This window comes from Gossypium raimondii, chromosome 9 (genome assembly GCF_025698545.1).
Source record: "Gossypium raimondii isolate GPD5lz chromosome 9, ASM2569854v1, whole genome shotgun sequence".
Classification (NCBI taxonomy): domain Eukaryota; kingdom Viridiplantae; phylum Streptophyta; class Magnoliopsida; order Malvales; family Malvaceae; genus Gossypium; species Gossypium raimondii.
The window spans coordinates 34868612-34884469 of record NC_068573.1 but is presented as its reverse complement, the minus strand read 5'-3'; the positions used below and the strand labels follow the sequence as shown (position 1 = coordinate 34884469).

The 15858-nt window shown below is 31.1% G+C and overlaps 1 protein-coding gene across 1 annotated transcript; it reads right to left on the bottom strand.

The window, feature by feature from the left end:
• Positions 1–3443: 3443 nt before the first annotated feature.
• On the bottom strand, positions 3444–8040 carry LOC105799225 (rho GTPase-activating protein 5). Its single transcript, XM_012629662.2, has 5 exons — positions 7372–8040; positions 5308–5428; positions 4974–5093; positions 4466–4696; positions 3444–4248 (listed from the first exon to the last, which is right to left on the bottom strand). Exons 1-5 carry the CDS (start codon positions 7779–7781, stop codon positions 3646–3648), a joined length of 1485 nt encoding a protein of 494 aa, XP_012485116.1. The 5' UTR covers positions 7782–8040; the 3' UTR covers positions 3444–3645.
• Positions 8041–15858: the final 7818 nt, after the last annotated feature.

Below are 15858 nucleotides of genomic sequence, written 5' to 3'. Positions count from 1 at the left end.
ATGTCACGACGTCACTCACTGTCAATCGACATCAAGACGTTAAAGACTTCTCGTCGCGATGTTTCATCTGTTTTTTTCCAAAATGCATATTCAGTACCTACATTAAGCAATTTCAATTCATTCCAAACATGTTTTCATCCACATTCAGCAAAAATAAGGTTATTCAACTAAACCAATTAACAACCAACTCATGTATAACTAATCAATCAACCATACAATACCTTATCATCTAATTATTCACCTTTAGCTATATATACAAGACCATTACACCTAATCCTACCAAAATGCCTTCAATTTTCAACACAACACAGTCATCTTACCAAGTGAAAGCCGCCAATTCAAGAGGATAACATGAATAAGTTAAAACAGAACATACTTATCATAAACATTATCATTTCCAAAACATTTTATTCAACATAACCAATTCAAATGGCTTAATTGATGGCTTAACACGCCAAATTAATCAAAAGCAAAATCATCATTCAAATATCATTTAATCATGATAAAGGATCAAAATGGGAGATTTTTGACATATTTGGCACTATGGTATCTATACCCTAGTATAGGTATCAATACCTAGCATTTTTCAAATCGTTTTTCAACAAATAGATTGCCAAAATAGAATTGATACCTGATTAAAGTATCAATACTCTTTTCATGGTACTGATTCTTTACAAAGGTATCGATACTCTGAACATTTTTAAGGTTTTACAAAAAGAAACAGAATCGCAAATTGGTATCAGTACTAAAATTAGTATCGATACTTTATATAAGAAGTATCAATACCATATGCTAGGTACCGATACCAATGAGACATGAATGATTTTTCTAACATTGAAGTTTAAAAGGGGTATCAGTACCTTTTCAAAAGTACCGATACTTGATCTAAAGTTTTGAAAACTTTACAATTTGGTCTTTTTTCATGCTAAAGTCTACAAAAGAGCTTTCGTAAGCTCGAATTTAATTGTGTATCATAGTGTGAATGTGTTTATGACATGATTGAATGTTTGATTGATTTATTTATGGTGTATTTGATTGTAGTTACTTTGGCAACGAATGTGGCATTGTGTTGCTCGGCCCCGACGATCAAGTCGGATAAGGGGTGTTATGTACACTTAGGTTAAATTAGATAAAGTAAAATTCTTGAGGTATTTACACAACAAAAGCTTGGATGAGCTTTCTTCTTCTTCCGTTGACTTTTTTTGTTATCTCCTTCCCTTTATCAACACCTTAATGATCACTTATTTTCTTTTTCTCTTCATTAGCATATCACATATACACAAGATTTAATATCAAAACTATGACTAAATATCATTTCCATGCATTTTTACTTAAAATAAACATGATCATTTCACTAATTCATGAAAATATTACCTTAAACCCTTAGGGTTTCACTTGAACACTAAATAGCAAATCGACCATTGTTGAATTTCTAACCACGTGACATGTGCTCGTAATTTAAGACTTGGATAGCCTTGCGATCTAAAAAGCGCAACTCGAATTAACGGTCTCAACCGTGTGGGTCGTTTAAATCCGGTCACAATCTCCCTTGACGAAATCCAACTAGCTTTTCCCAACTGAACACGCCAATTTATTCGCGGGATTTTGAATACAACATGGCCGACTCAACTTCTCAACTGTACACCAAAAGACTCCAACCCAACGTGCGCTTTTTGAGTTGAAATCGAATCAACTTTAAAGGACAAATTTGTACTATCTCATATACCGGAGAGATAGCGAATACCGAATTGCAAAGTATTTAGTATGGGTTCATATCTCACGATTACTTTCTTAGAGCGATAACCGGACTAAGGCTAAAAAGGAGAATAGTTAAACATGAAATAAATCATTCTAGATGGTGAATGAAAATGGATTTAATGGGAATTATGGAGAGGGAAAAGGGCTTAGAAGGCAAATAAGCCAAAATGTTGAAAAAATGAAAAGGAAAAATAATAGCAGAATGAAAAGCAACTGACGCGGGAAGTGGAAGGGAAAACAAAGAATTGATTAATTCCTAAAGCCAAGTTTGTCCAGTTGGTTATATCCTTTTCTTTGTATGATTTTGAATTTCAGCACATCTACTTGATAAAAAAAATTCAAATCTAATAATATTTTGATAATTAACTAAAAATAAATACATTAAAAACACAAATTTATCTTGCTATGAGTGAGTTTTAATTTATTGATTTTGCAATAATTTAAAATATCTAAAATACAGCAAGATTCTGTCAAAAAAAAATACAGCAAGAAAAGTAGGTTCTTTTCATATTTATTACATGAAGCAAAATCAACCTTACAAAGTAATTATTCCTCCTTTTATAATGCAATTTGGCTAAATAAACTAGATTAACCTCTGATAGTTAGGAGGCTTGACATTGCTCTTTAGCTTCACCAATTACATCATTGATTAATAATCCTTCTTCCTCAAATCCTTGTTGCATATATGCATCACTTTGCTGCATAAACTGCAGCTTCAACCGCCCATCTTCCCTACATGCATGCAACATTTCTTGTGTAGGAATTCTCACCTGTTTCAGCACAAACCTGCCATCTTGCCTGTATGATTTGAATGATACCCAAGGCTTCCCACAATTCCCAATACTAGGAATGGGTGGTGGAAATTCTCCTATACTTTTTGATCTTCTTGACCTAATCATCCTCACTTCTCCCTGCCTTCTATCTATTATGCTGCTTCCTGTATCTATCTCCCCTTTGCTGCTTTGCCGCTCTTGTTTCATCTCACCACAGCTCTCCAAATCCATTCCTTCAGTGCACAGTTGCAGGCTCTCAGTGTTTAATGAGTAGCTCTTTTTATGGCCTATGGTCTTTGGGGTGCTTGAGCTTCTAGTGTTTTCACCCTCCCTGGAGTGCTTCAATATTGCGGAAGGAAAGGGTAATTCAGAGTTTTCCTTGAAATGGAGTTCACCAATGATTTCAGTGACTGAAGATTGCTCAGTAGGTTGAATAGCAGCAGCTGCAGGCATGATTTGTTTACAGGAAGAGAGGGTTCCAAGCAGTGTTGGGCTTTCTGGTTGTAATGTGTGTTCAAATATGTGCTGAAGGCTTCTACAGGCAGCCATGGGCTGGCTCTCCACTGCTAATTGTTTCTCCAAAAAGAGAGAGAGAAAAAAAAAAGAAAAAAGGAGGAAGCACGTCAGAAAAGAAGGAAATATAAAGAGATTATGAGTTAGTCGTTTGAGAAAGCAGTGTTAAACATTAGAATAATGAGTTGAAAAAATCAAGGGGGAAGATGCTATTAATTTGGAGAAAGTTTGTACCTCTTCTAGTGGAGTATAATATGGATGGTTTGTTTATAAGTTGACTCAAATTGGTGGTCATTATTGTTTTGCAACATGTTGACAGCTATTACAGCATTATTTATTAACTAAAACACATTTTTTTATACAAAAGAGACGGTAACCAGAAAATAAAAGATGTTGGGATTCATTGAACTCTAGAGGTAACTGCATATCAAAATAGAAATGTTAGGGTTATTTAGAAGGTTAAGCAAACAAGTCAATCACACTGAAAAGATACACGAACAACTCAATTTTTTTTTCTCCTTCACAACTTGCAAAATGAACAAACATTCACAGCAATCATGTCAAAGTATCAGTTTAGAGTCCTACAGCGGTTGAGTACCCTTCAACGCCATGCCTCAATACGTTCTATCCTTGAATCTACACGGCTCAAATTGCTTATTACTTTGGTCTTCTCAACACTGTTTGTAATCTGAAGTACCGATTGCAGGCCCCTAAGTTTGTTGGATTCTTTGAGACTTGAATTACTTGATTGACCAACATTATTGTTCATTCCAGCATTCACTGGAGCTCCAGGTTTCAGGTGGTTAGCTACAATGGCATCTGTTTCAGTGATGGAAGTTTCAACCTCAGCTGAAGTGTCATCAGAATGATCAGCAGCGTCAGTGGTTTGCTTCTCGATGGTGGGTATCGGACTGTGATCTTCAGTATTTGGCATCTCGTTGTTTTGACTGTAATTCCTGAAACTTTCATTTAAAGGTTCTTCAGCAAGAAAGACCAGCTCTTTCTCTTCATTATCCTTTTCAGTATCTTGAATGCAGGAGAGTGAAGCGGTTTGATCTCCATTCTCATCGAAAGGTTCCAGATGGAATGCCAGAGTTGGTTCTATCACTGAATCCTCTCTTTCCCGCAGGGTCCTTAAGATAAGTGTCTTGAGGAAGTTCATCACCTGGACTGCATACATCAATGCAGTCAAGGGATCTGCCATCTGATATTTTAACACAAAATTCAGCAGCACCGGATTGTAAGATGCGGGCCACGAATATTAATGTGGGAAATGAAGGCTTTGTTCAAGATGTACTAAGTTTGGATACCCAATGTGGATGCAAACTTTTTCAAATGTAGATTAGATCCATTTTGCTGTATTTAACCAGAGCGGCATATGTAGTGGTGAAATAAACATGTGAAAACTCAAATAAACTCACCTGAGTCATGTTTGGAGCAAAAACCATAGCGATATTACGTGCATTCATCTTGTTTAGATGTTCTTGCTGAACAACATCAGCCATGAGATTGATAGCCCAATCCAGTAGAGCAGATTCTGTTGGGGGTAGAAGTCTTGCGAGCTCAGCACACTGCTCTTCAGTCTGGCATTGCATTACTTGCTCCGAAGATAATGAATCCAAAACTCCGGTCGGAAGTTCTCTGAACCAAGCCTAAGAATAACTAACACCAAATTAGTATATCAGAGTTTCATAAGAGAACAAAAAATGGGTAAATTTTGAAGAAGATACAGCTGAAGCCGCTTCCCCCCAGATATAACTGGATATTCAAGCATAAGATGCATGCTTAAAATTACAAGATAAAATTTACATTTGGGATACATTTTAAAAAATTATGTGCAGTAAGTTCATCTTTTTCATTCAACTTCATATACATCTTCAGGTATAAGTAAAAGAAAGATAAAGTAAGATTAAAATGGCATTTTTGTACCTTGATTAGTCCTGCCAAACAATGTACGTCAATCCCTTCAGGAACAACTCCGCTGTTTAACTGTTCTCTAACATACTCTTCCTGGCTGTTTTCAGCATTTATTCTGAATATTCCTTCTGCCTGCATGTGGTGAAGTCAATGGTAACAACTCATAGCATAAAACTTAAAAACCTTCAAGAAATCTGTATGGGTTAAAACAAAACTAGGAACATGTAAGACGATAAGTTTTGGTCATAATATAACAGAAAATACTGCAAGACTTCTATGTTCTCCAATTTTCATAGATACAGCATATGGAAGAGGGAGGATAAAAAAAGAAAGAAAGAAAGACAACCTGCAAGCCACCTTGAGCATACAAACGCCTTTGCATTAGCAGGAGTATTGTTGGCACACTGTTACCTCTGGAGTCATAGGATAACTGCATGGATTCTGTGGAAACTCCAAAGACAGTTGCGCTGCCAAAAACGAAATAACAAATTATGACACATAATAATCAAAAGAGATTGTTTTCAGGTGTTAGCCTTCTATACATGCCATGAATATCCTACAACACAATAATTTACATGAAGAAATAAAACACCGGTGATGCTGAGTGCTGGCACTACGGAAATTAAGAAGACTACTTAATACAATTGCAGAAGTTCCGGTTTCTATAATCAAAAGCACATATTTCAACATTTGGCATGTATGTTTATGGGTGTGCATAGCAAATCCAACTTGAACTTTAAAGTTTGCCGCACTAAAGGAATTCCAAGCACTAGAGAACCCGCACTGAGCGTGCCTTTAATCTTTTCCCGATGAATTGCTTTTTTTAATCCTCATAAATCCTGATGTTAAACATATAACCTACAAAGAAGGTAAAAAAGGATAGAACTAACCCTGTATTTCTTTAAACAAACAATAAAGACAGATGCCATATAAGCTCACTGTCCTCTTAATTTGTTAACTTTTCTGAAGGGATAAACCCAACATTAGAAGCATTTGTACTCGTCTATAACAGATATGGAAGAAGTAGAGTGAGAAAAGATCTCAAACATTCGTCGGCAATTAAGTTCTGCAGCAATCTAGAACAGTAAACTAAACTGCCAGTTCAGACCCTACATGTTTACCTCCCAGTTCAGACCATTAACTCCATATGGTAAGAAGACAATGAAAAACTGGCTACTCTAATCATTTTGTCGCATCATACAAACAATTCTAAACTTAGACAGAGGCCTTTTCCCCCAAATATAGCTGCCTCTGTGAAATTTCCCCTTGCCCGTTCTTGAATTTACCTAAATTTTGGCTACAGATTTCCTGCTAGCTCAATTACTAGATAGATGCATCTCAGTCTTGATGAAACTTGAGGGAAGAAACAAAGAGAAAAACATAAGAAATCATCCAGACTCTCTTTGAAATGATTCACCAGAACACTTAGGAAAAAACGACGACTCAGCCAGATAAGCTACTAGCCAGCCAACCATGGAAAGTTGGAAAACGAGTAGAGAAAATTTGGTTCCTGCATGTCTCACCTAGACAATTGACCTTTTTAATGCCAGATAATGAAGACTTATTGCTATAGGAACTTGAGGAGTTGAAAGAGAAGCTTCTGATTAGTTAACTTTCAAGAAATTTAACAAAGTGATCCAATTACTCAAAAATCCTCCTCAAAGACATTCCAAGTCAAGTCATACCTGGTATATGTCTATCAAAACCAGGAATAAACTACTTTATGATTCTCAATGACATATAACTGATTGATATATATATATATATGTATATCATAACATGTATGTGTGTGTATTCACCCCATCAAAAGGATGGAATACCCTTTGTCCATCCATAGTGCCAACATTTTCCTCCAAGGAAAGCATTTTGGTCAAACAGAACAAGCTAATAAGCAAATGTGGTAAAGAACATGTTGTCTCACATTCTTCTTCCGAAAACATACAACCAGTTATAGCATTTCTAAGAGATAGGTCAATACAACTCCCCAAAGGAAACGTGAAGTTCAAATAGTTGAGAATTTCAGGAACCATTTCTTTTAATTTAAAAATGGCTTAAATCAAGACAAAAATCTTCCTTCTCTTTTTGTTCTTTTTTCAAATTGTCTAAACCATCATCAAATCAATAAGAAGAAATTACAAAACACAAAATTGACACAAGGTAACAGAACATATTTTATATATATAATCACAGAGCAGCTAGTGGCATTAACCGAAGTTCAACTATTGAAATTCACCATCTTCCGGTGAAACAACTCCAAAATCCAGACAAATAGTATCATAGAGAAAACCCCATAATGCAGCAAATGTTGAGACTACAAAGCTAATAGACCCCAAACAAAACGAAAAGAAAATCAAAACCAGAAGGAACATTTCAATAATTTTTTTGGAAAGAAGAAAGGAAAAGGCGAAACCTTGCACTAGGAGCTCTCCTGGGGACTTCAGGCTCAAACTCGACAGGCAAACCCAAGAAGCCATTGAACCTATCGAAGGTAACATGTGCAACGTGGCGGACATTGGTTGGCGAACCGATCTCCATAGCACAAAGCTCCCTTCTATCAGTACTCTTACAAGCAACTAAAGATTTCCTAAAAAGGGTGACAAGCAAAGCTAACAAAGGCAACTGATCTGTGTCCTCTTTCTGTCTTTCCTTCACCTCTCCCTCTGGGTCACCACCACAGCTTGTTTCATTAACAAACCCATCTCTGTCATGAGTGCAGGCTAAGGATGTTTGGGGACCACACGACAAGGCAGGTTCGGAAGAAGAGGAAGGAGAGGAAGTATTAGTGCTTTGAGGTGAAGGAAAATGGAGCACCTCGGTCATGGCTGGCAATGACAGCAACGTTTCCTGGATTTTTTTTATAATATTTTGAAGAAGCCCCAAAAAAAGAAGAGATTTTTCTATTGCATTATGAGATTTGAGAAAGGTGGAGTTGGATTGAAGGAAAAGGGAGTCTTCTCAAACAATGTGGGACGTGAGAAACATTAACTGAATTCACAAATAAAATATACAAGAAGTGAGACTGATTTTTCTTTTATGGGTTTTAACTTTGCAGAAGCAAAATTTGGTGGGAAATTAAGAGAGGGTAATTAATGGGAGTATAAATTGAGGCAACTAAAAGTAGAACAAAATTTGACTTTTGTTGACCTTCTCTCTTATCATTACTTGGGTCTATACATAGATTAGCCTTATATGGAGATTGATGGCATTTAACCTGATTTCTTGGCTTTTTGATTCGGATCATCTTCTTTCATGGTTGGTGGGGATTAAACAGGAAAATTAAAGTTGCTCTTAATTTCTTCATAATTATTCACATTTTCATGTCAGCAACAGCGATATTGAAACCAAGTGCTTGCTTTCCCTTTCTTTTTTGCATTTAATTTTAAATTTTAGCTAATATAATAAGTACACACATGCTTATAATTTAACCCAAATATTCTAAATCTACTCCAATTACATCCAAACTTGCATGTAAAAGAAACCTAATTGATACAATAGTACTTAATTAAAACACTTAAAACTGAGGGATGAGTTTAAAATCTAAGTGATAATTTGAGAGGTTTGATAAATTTATAATTGTATATAAATATAAGGATTTCCAATCACTTGATCATAACCATAAGATATTGTTGTTATTATTATGCATATGTTGCTAAGATACAGTGTGTGTGTGTGTGTGTGTTTTATTATGTTCAGGAAAAGGAAATGGATTGAGTTTGAGTGTCTTTTCCTTTTTCTTCCATACATCTAGCTTTCGGTAAAGAAGGATAACATGTGCATGCATTAAAAATATAAAAAGACAGAGGAAATTTAAATCTTTCTAAAATATGTTTCGAAATTGATTAGTTAAGGATAATATTAATTATATGTAATTTTGATTGGTATAATAATAAATTTAGTTTTTTATATTTATATATTTTGTGTATATGTTGTAATCTAAATTTGCTAAATCATGATCAAATCGGGGGCGTAGCTAGAAGAGGCTACCAAGGGCCTCATCCTCCCTAAAATAAAAAATTTTTCATTTAGTTCTTTTAAATTTTTTAAAATTTTAAATTAGTAAAGGTAAAATTGTACTTTGACCCCTAAAAATGATAAAATTTACGTAAAAAAAATTTAGCTTTGCCCTTCGATCAAACTAATGGAATATATAAATGCTACGGGCTAAATTTTTTAAATTAAGACCAAAATTGATAGAATGTGTAAACTTTCAAGGTTAAATTTGTTATTATACCAATAACAAATAGTTACAATTGACAAAAAATATTAATGTTGTGATTAATTCTCATTAATTACACACTCTCGAAATGCTTTGATTTTTTTTTGAAAAAGACCAATTTACTCAATATCAAAATTGAGAAGGATCAAAATTTTTTTTTTACCAAAATTAACCTATAAAAAATTCAAAAAAATACAAGAAAATTCACTTAAAATGAGTCAAAGCCCAACTCTAACAAAATCACCAAACATCGAACTTATGATCATCAAAGGAGAGCGCTTAAAAAGATCGAAAAATCAAATGTAAAGAATTAAATCAAATTGATTGGTCGAATTAGTTAAATAGAGAATCGATTGTTCAACTGGTTCAATAGGAACCAAAAATTCGGAGGAAGATTGAACCAATATAAAACCAGTTGAATCAAATTTAATTTAATTTAAATATTACATTTAATGTTTTATATATAATATTAGAGGTAAGGGGTGGAAATAACACGATTCGAACCATATCAAACGGGTTGTTTAACAAGAGCTTTAACTAATTTTGAAACAATTGAAACAGGTTCGACCATTGGTCTAATTCTTCAAACATTAATCAAAACAACCATATCTCGTTTGTTTAAATCTACTTGTGGAGTTTAAAAACAACAAAATTACAACCCAAAATATAGTATTTAATAGTTAAATGCACCAAACATCTCCAAGCTATGACCTTCATTCTAAATTGGCCCGTACGCTTCAAATCATTTTAATTACATCCCAAACTATTGAGGTTGTATCAATTAGGTCATTTCGTTACTAAATTAATTAATTTAACTGTTAAATGACACATAAGATCTTATGTGACATAATTTAAAATGAAAATTTTAAATGAATATTGTAAAAGTAGATTTTTAAAAATTTTAGTTTGAGATTTTTAAAGTTTTTACAGAAGTTTTATCGTTTACTCTTTTTTCCCTCTTAGTTTTACTTTATTTTTAGTTCTTTTTTTATGAATTACAATAACAAGGCAAAACCCAAACAACTAACGCGACTAGCGCAACTCGAACCCAGGCCATCACATGGGGTTCTTTTAAATATTTGTGGCAATATTTTATTTTTTAAAAATTTTCTTTTTAAATTTAACTACATAATATTTGATGTGCCAATTAATAGTTAAATAAATAATTTTAATAATGAAAGAACCTAATTAATATAAAATTAATAATTTAGATATATAACTAGAACATATTAAAGTTTAAAGATCAATTTAGAATAAAATTCTTAGTTTAAAGATATTTGGTGCAATTAACTCTATACTTAAACTATTAATTTGAATTAAAATTCGAAATCTATCCATTTTATAGTAAAGTACACCCATTAATTTCTTAAAGGCAAATTAAACTCAATATAAAATGATTATGATTTAAAAAAAGCTTTTCTGGATTAAAAAATGCTTTTTAAAAGGTTGTAAAATTATTTTGAAAAGTGAGCTTTAAAATTTTAAATATTTAACATTATTGTAAAAAATATTATGAGGAAATTAAAATGTCATTTTCTAGTACAGTTAAATGTTAATTTTTTATTTTCAAAAAATTAATTTAAATAATATTTAAATTCATTAATGTTATGATATATGGAATATTAACGTTAATCAAATAACCTATCATTCCTTTTCAATTAAATTTTACACACATTGCAGTATTGTATTGTTTTCAATGTTAAACAAATCCTCTCAATTTACATTATCAAATTAAAATTCTCGTATACAATTAATAAAATTAAAATTGAATTAAATAATATCATAATTATTTGAATTGGATTAAATTAGTCGATTGAATTAAGAATCAATTGAAGTATTAGTTTAAAGAATGTTTTAGATTGATTGAACTATCAATCAATATAGACCGATAAATTGAGTTAAAAATAATTCAACCAAATTTTAATTTTTTATCAATATTTACTAATTTATTTAACCGAACTAATCAAATAGATAACAAATGACGTAACCGACTTAACTACCAATCCGAGCTATGCGTAAATAACTTTGACCAAACTGATTTTCTCAGATGATTGATTCATAGGGGTCTGGGAAGCAAGGTGAAGTTGCAGTTCGCCTAGTTCTTGGGGGTTGATTAACATTTGGTGACAGATTCAAAGAAATTAATCTATTTGAAAGCATTAATTAATAAACAGGTAATTATAAATATGGAATATTATGAAGATACGGTATAAATTTAGGGATAAAGTTAGATTATATATGGATTTTAGTTTAATAAATAATATTATAAATGAATTGTGATTTTATATAATTTTTAATAAAATATTGATTTGACTCAGTTTTTACAAATGATTAGCATCTACATCAATATATTACATACCCAAATAATTATATTTATCCAATATAAAAATAAAATTATATATTTATTTCTTTAAATATGTACGATTAAATAAAATTAAATTTTATGTATACATTTAAACTACAATCAAAGTTTAATATGTATAATTGCACCACATCAAATACATATAACCAAACTTTATGTATAATTTTAATATTTATTTATACAAATTTAAGTTTAAATTTTTATAAAAGAAATACACATATTTTAGGAAAAATTATTTAAAAAAAGTACATGGCATATTTGAAAATAGTTTGTGAAATAAAAAGTTTTCACTAATGTATTAAATATTAACTTTATTAATAATTAGTAAAGTTTTTTATTCGATTATTGTGGCTTTTTTATTATTTTTCAAAAAATATATTTTTGAAGGGGTACTTCTATTCCTGGTTGAATTCAAAAAAAATATCAACTCATCATAGGAGCATGTGTCTGTATGTTAGAAGGAAATGACTGCAAAGTACAATTAACGGTGCTTTGACTCTGATGATTGTTAGAATTCAAGGTTGTAAAGTTTGATTAGGGTATTTGTTTGTCCTCTATTTGCTCAAGTAACCCATTTAATGCAAAGAAGTCAACAACCATGGGAGTTGGCTTTCTTTCCTATATATACCTTGATCCATTCGCTCAGATTGTTAGATATTTGTCCACTAGAAGTCCCTTAACAACACTACATTTTTTAATGCTATTGGTATTGTGGCTTCATCGCATAGGAGAACATAAGTCTCTATTGTTTAATGAGAATGGATATAAATGACAACATGGAAGTAACTTTTCCAAATTCACTAGCGTGATAGAATCAACTTGTATTGATCAAGGAATTAAGATTTATTCCCATATTATTATGAGCTCAAGCCACAAGAAATACTCTAATGTCGATGTCTTTTCAACTTCAAATTTCAATAAACGAGTAGTCAGTAGGCATGATTAAAAACTATACGTTGGACTAATTAGTTATGTAGGTTAGTATAGTTAATACAGAAAAGGATTTGTTTTTGTTTTAGTGTAAAATTAATAAGCTGGATCCTATTTATAGGGTTTATGGTTTTGGTAGGGTTTTTGATAGAATCTTGACACTCATGACTGATGAGTTGAATTTTAATTTTATTTAAAATTTTCATATTACAAATATACATTTTAAAAAAAAACTAAGTGGAACTCGATATAATAGTGTTGAGTTACGTCTAAATATTTTCCTCAATTGTTAGAAAATTAAATTATATTTTACATTTTAAAAGAACATGACACTTACGTATTAGAGAATAGGAGTTGTTAGTTAGTTAGTGAGTCTGGTAAGGTTGTTGCTCAATTCAGAGTAGTCACTAAAGTCTATAAATACTGTACATTAAGAATTCAGAAGCAAGCAAGTTTGAATAAACAATCAAGAAGTTTATTCTATTATTTTCTTCATTTCACTCTCTGTTTGGATAGATATTTCTTCCTTTTTTTTCTAGTTCTTTCATTACAAATTTTACGATGCTGTAATCATTTCAAAATAGTTATCTTGTCTATAACAAGGTGTGAAAAGCTTGACAATACGATAAACCTTCCTAAACTAGACATTAGTTTGAGATAACTCTAAAAATATATTTTGAAAAAAACTATACTTTATCATAATAATAAAGTAAAATACCTAATTAGCAATTAATGAAAGAGATAAATATCAAATTTATTCATGAACTTTGTTTTATTGTGCAACTTGATACATGGACTTTGATTTGGTGTAATTATACACAAGAACCATGAGTTGTGGTTCATATGTATACGTGGAGTTTTGATTTTGATTCAACTGTTCTCATTTAAAGAAATAAATATATAGATTTATTTTTATATTAAATTAATATAATAGTTTACGTATGTAGTATATCATTGTGAAATGATATTAATTTGATAATATTATTAGTGAACAAATTAAAATTTAATATATAAAATTATACAATATCAAAATTCATTAAAAACCATACATTTAAAAAATATTTGCTTTTTAGTATAAAATTTGTAGATGCGTTTGGTGAGCTACGGTCCTACTGTATATGAGTATATCTACCAAACCAAACTCTTTACTCATGGGGCCCTTCTAAGCCGTCCACTTGGATGCAAAATCTAAGGAAAAAATGGTATCTCTTTTAGATGAATTAAGTGTTTGTTAAGCAATAAAATCCAACAAACCCCAACGTTGCTCTTAAATTAGATTGTTTTTATGTCAACGAAGATTTAGCTGTGTTGATTCATGATTGGTGTGAGTTTTTAGGATTTTGAAGATTTAGATTTAAGTTTCATGGTGTGTAATTTATATGGAGGTGTTTTTATTATATTTATTAAGATTGATTAATTTGAGTTGAGTTGATTGTTTAGTTAATTATTGTTGAATTAGATATTTATAATAATTTATTTTAATTGATTAAAAAAAGGGTGATTATTTGATATATTGTGTTTTAGATTCTACAAGTGTGTTGAAAGTGTAGCAAGTGTTATATTTGTATAATTTTATTTATATATTTTTACTATACTATATAATACACTTGTCAAATCTTCAGTTTTTATAGTGTATCAAATAATTTTTCTTAAAAAATTATATGTATTGTACTATTCTTTTGATTTTGATGTTAAGCAAATTAACTTTGTATAATTATATAAAATCAAAATTCTTAAGTTCAATCCAAATTTTAATAAAGAAGGTGTAATTTTTCTACTGCTTTTTAACCTATAATTAGAATGCTTTGTTTGGTTATTAATTCAATAATATGACGAAAATATTTATTTATTATATATGTATAATAATAGTTAGATATAAAATAAATAATAAATAATACAGTTTGAAACTTAAAATTAGAAAGATGAATAAAACTCTTATATAAAAAAGTACCTCTTCAAGTTTTTTTAAAATGTTCCTTCTTTTTGCTAAAAGTAAGTCATGGAAATGACTAAATATTACCAATTGGAATAATCTATTGTCCACTCAGATACTAAAACATGCATAAAAATAATACTTCTACCAAAGGTAGCATAAAGTTTAAAGAGTTAAAGCAAATATTAAGTTGAAAAACAATATATTTAAATAAAAATAATAATTTCCTTCAAAATATAGGTTGCATTAGAGCTCGACATTTAAGACTAAAACTAAACTTATTTTTAAATATTATATAATTTATATCACATAAAAATTATATTTATAATAATATATAATATTATAATATGTGTTGACACCATTTTTTGATGAAAACGGGGTCGACTTGGGTTTTGAAAAATGAAACAAAAACGGGAGTCGCCACCAATCCTTTTTTGATAAGGTGTGATCGGATCACCTTGAAAAGTGGTTGTTTTTAATAAACGATTTAATTTTACTAAAACAACGATTTTGGTCCACGAAATTCAGAAAAACGGGTTCGGGAGTCGGTTATGCACGAGGAAGGATTAGCACCCTCGATACGCCCAAAGTTGGTACCTAGTTGATTACTTAATGTCTTAGTGTCGAAAAACTGAAAACTTTAAAGAAATTTAAAATACGATCCTTAAAAAAAACTAAAATAGCATAGATTAAAAATCAAGAGGATATTTAACAATTTGGTTAAACGAGAAATCAGAACCCAACACCTTAGGGCACGTTCCTCGAATTTCCAAACGCAAAACATTGCCTCATTTTATAATTTTTGAAAGGATATTTAGCTATTTGGTTGGACGAGAAAAATCGACACCCAGCACCTTAGGATATGTTATCTCGAATCTCCAAACGCAAAGCATTGCCATATTTCGAGATTTTTGAAAAGGATATTAAGCCATTTGGTTGAACGAGAAAAATCGACACCCAGCACCTTAGGGTATGTTATCTCGAATCTCCAAACGCAAAACATTGCCATATTTCGAGATTTTTGAAAAGGATATTAAGTCATTTGGTTGAACGAGAAATCGCAACCCAGCACCTTAGGGCACGTTCCTCGAATTTCCAAACGCAGAACATTACCTTATTTTGAAGTTTTTGAAAAAGATATTAAGCCGTTTGGTTGAACGAGAAAGATCGACACCCAGCACCTTAGGGCATGTTTCTCGAATTTCCAAACGCTAAATATTGCATCAATTAGAAATATTTTCCCCTTTTTTGAAATATGATATTTATATGCATGATGGCATAATAAACATGATAATATGAATAAAAAAATGAACAAAAACGAATAATAAGATAAATCAATCATGCATATACCATAGCAAATAAATAAATAAATAAATAAATAAACTAAAGCATAAAAGGGCATATAAATAAATACATAAACAAACATAAAAGGAAAATAGGTGAAAATCATAAAACG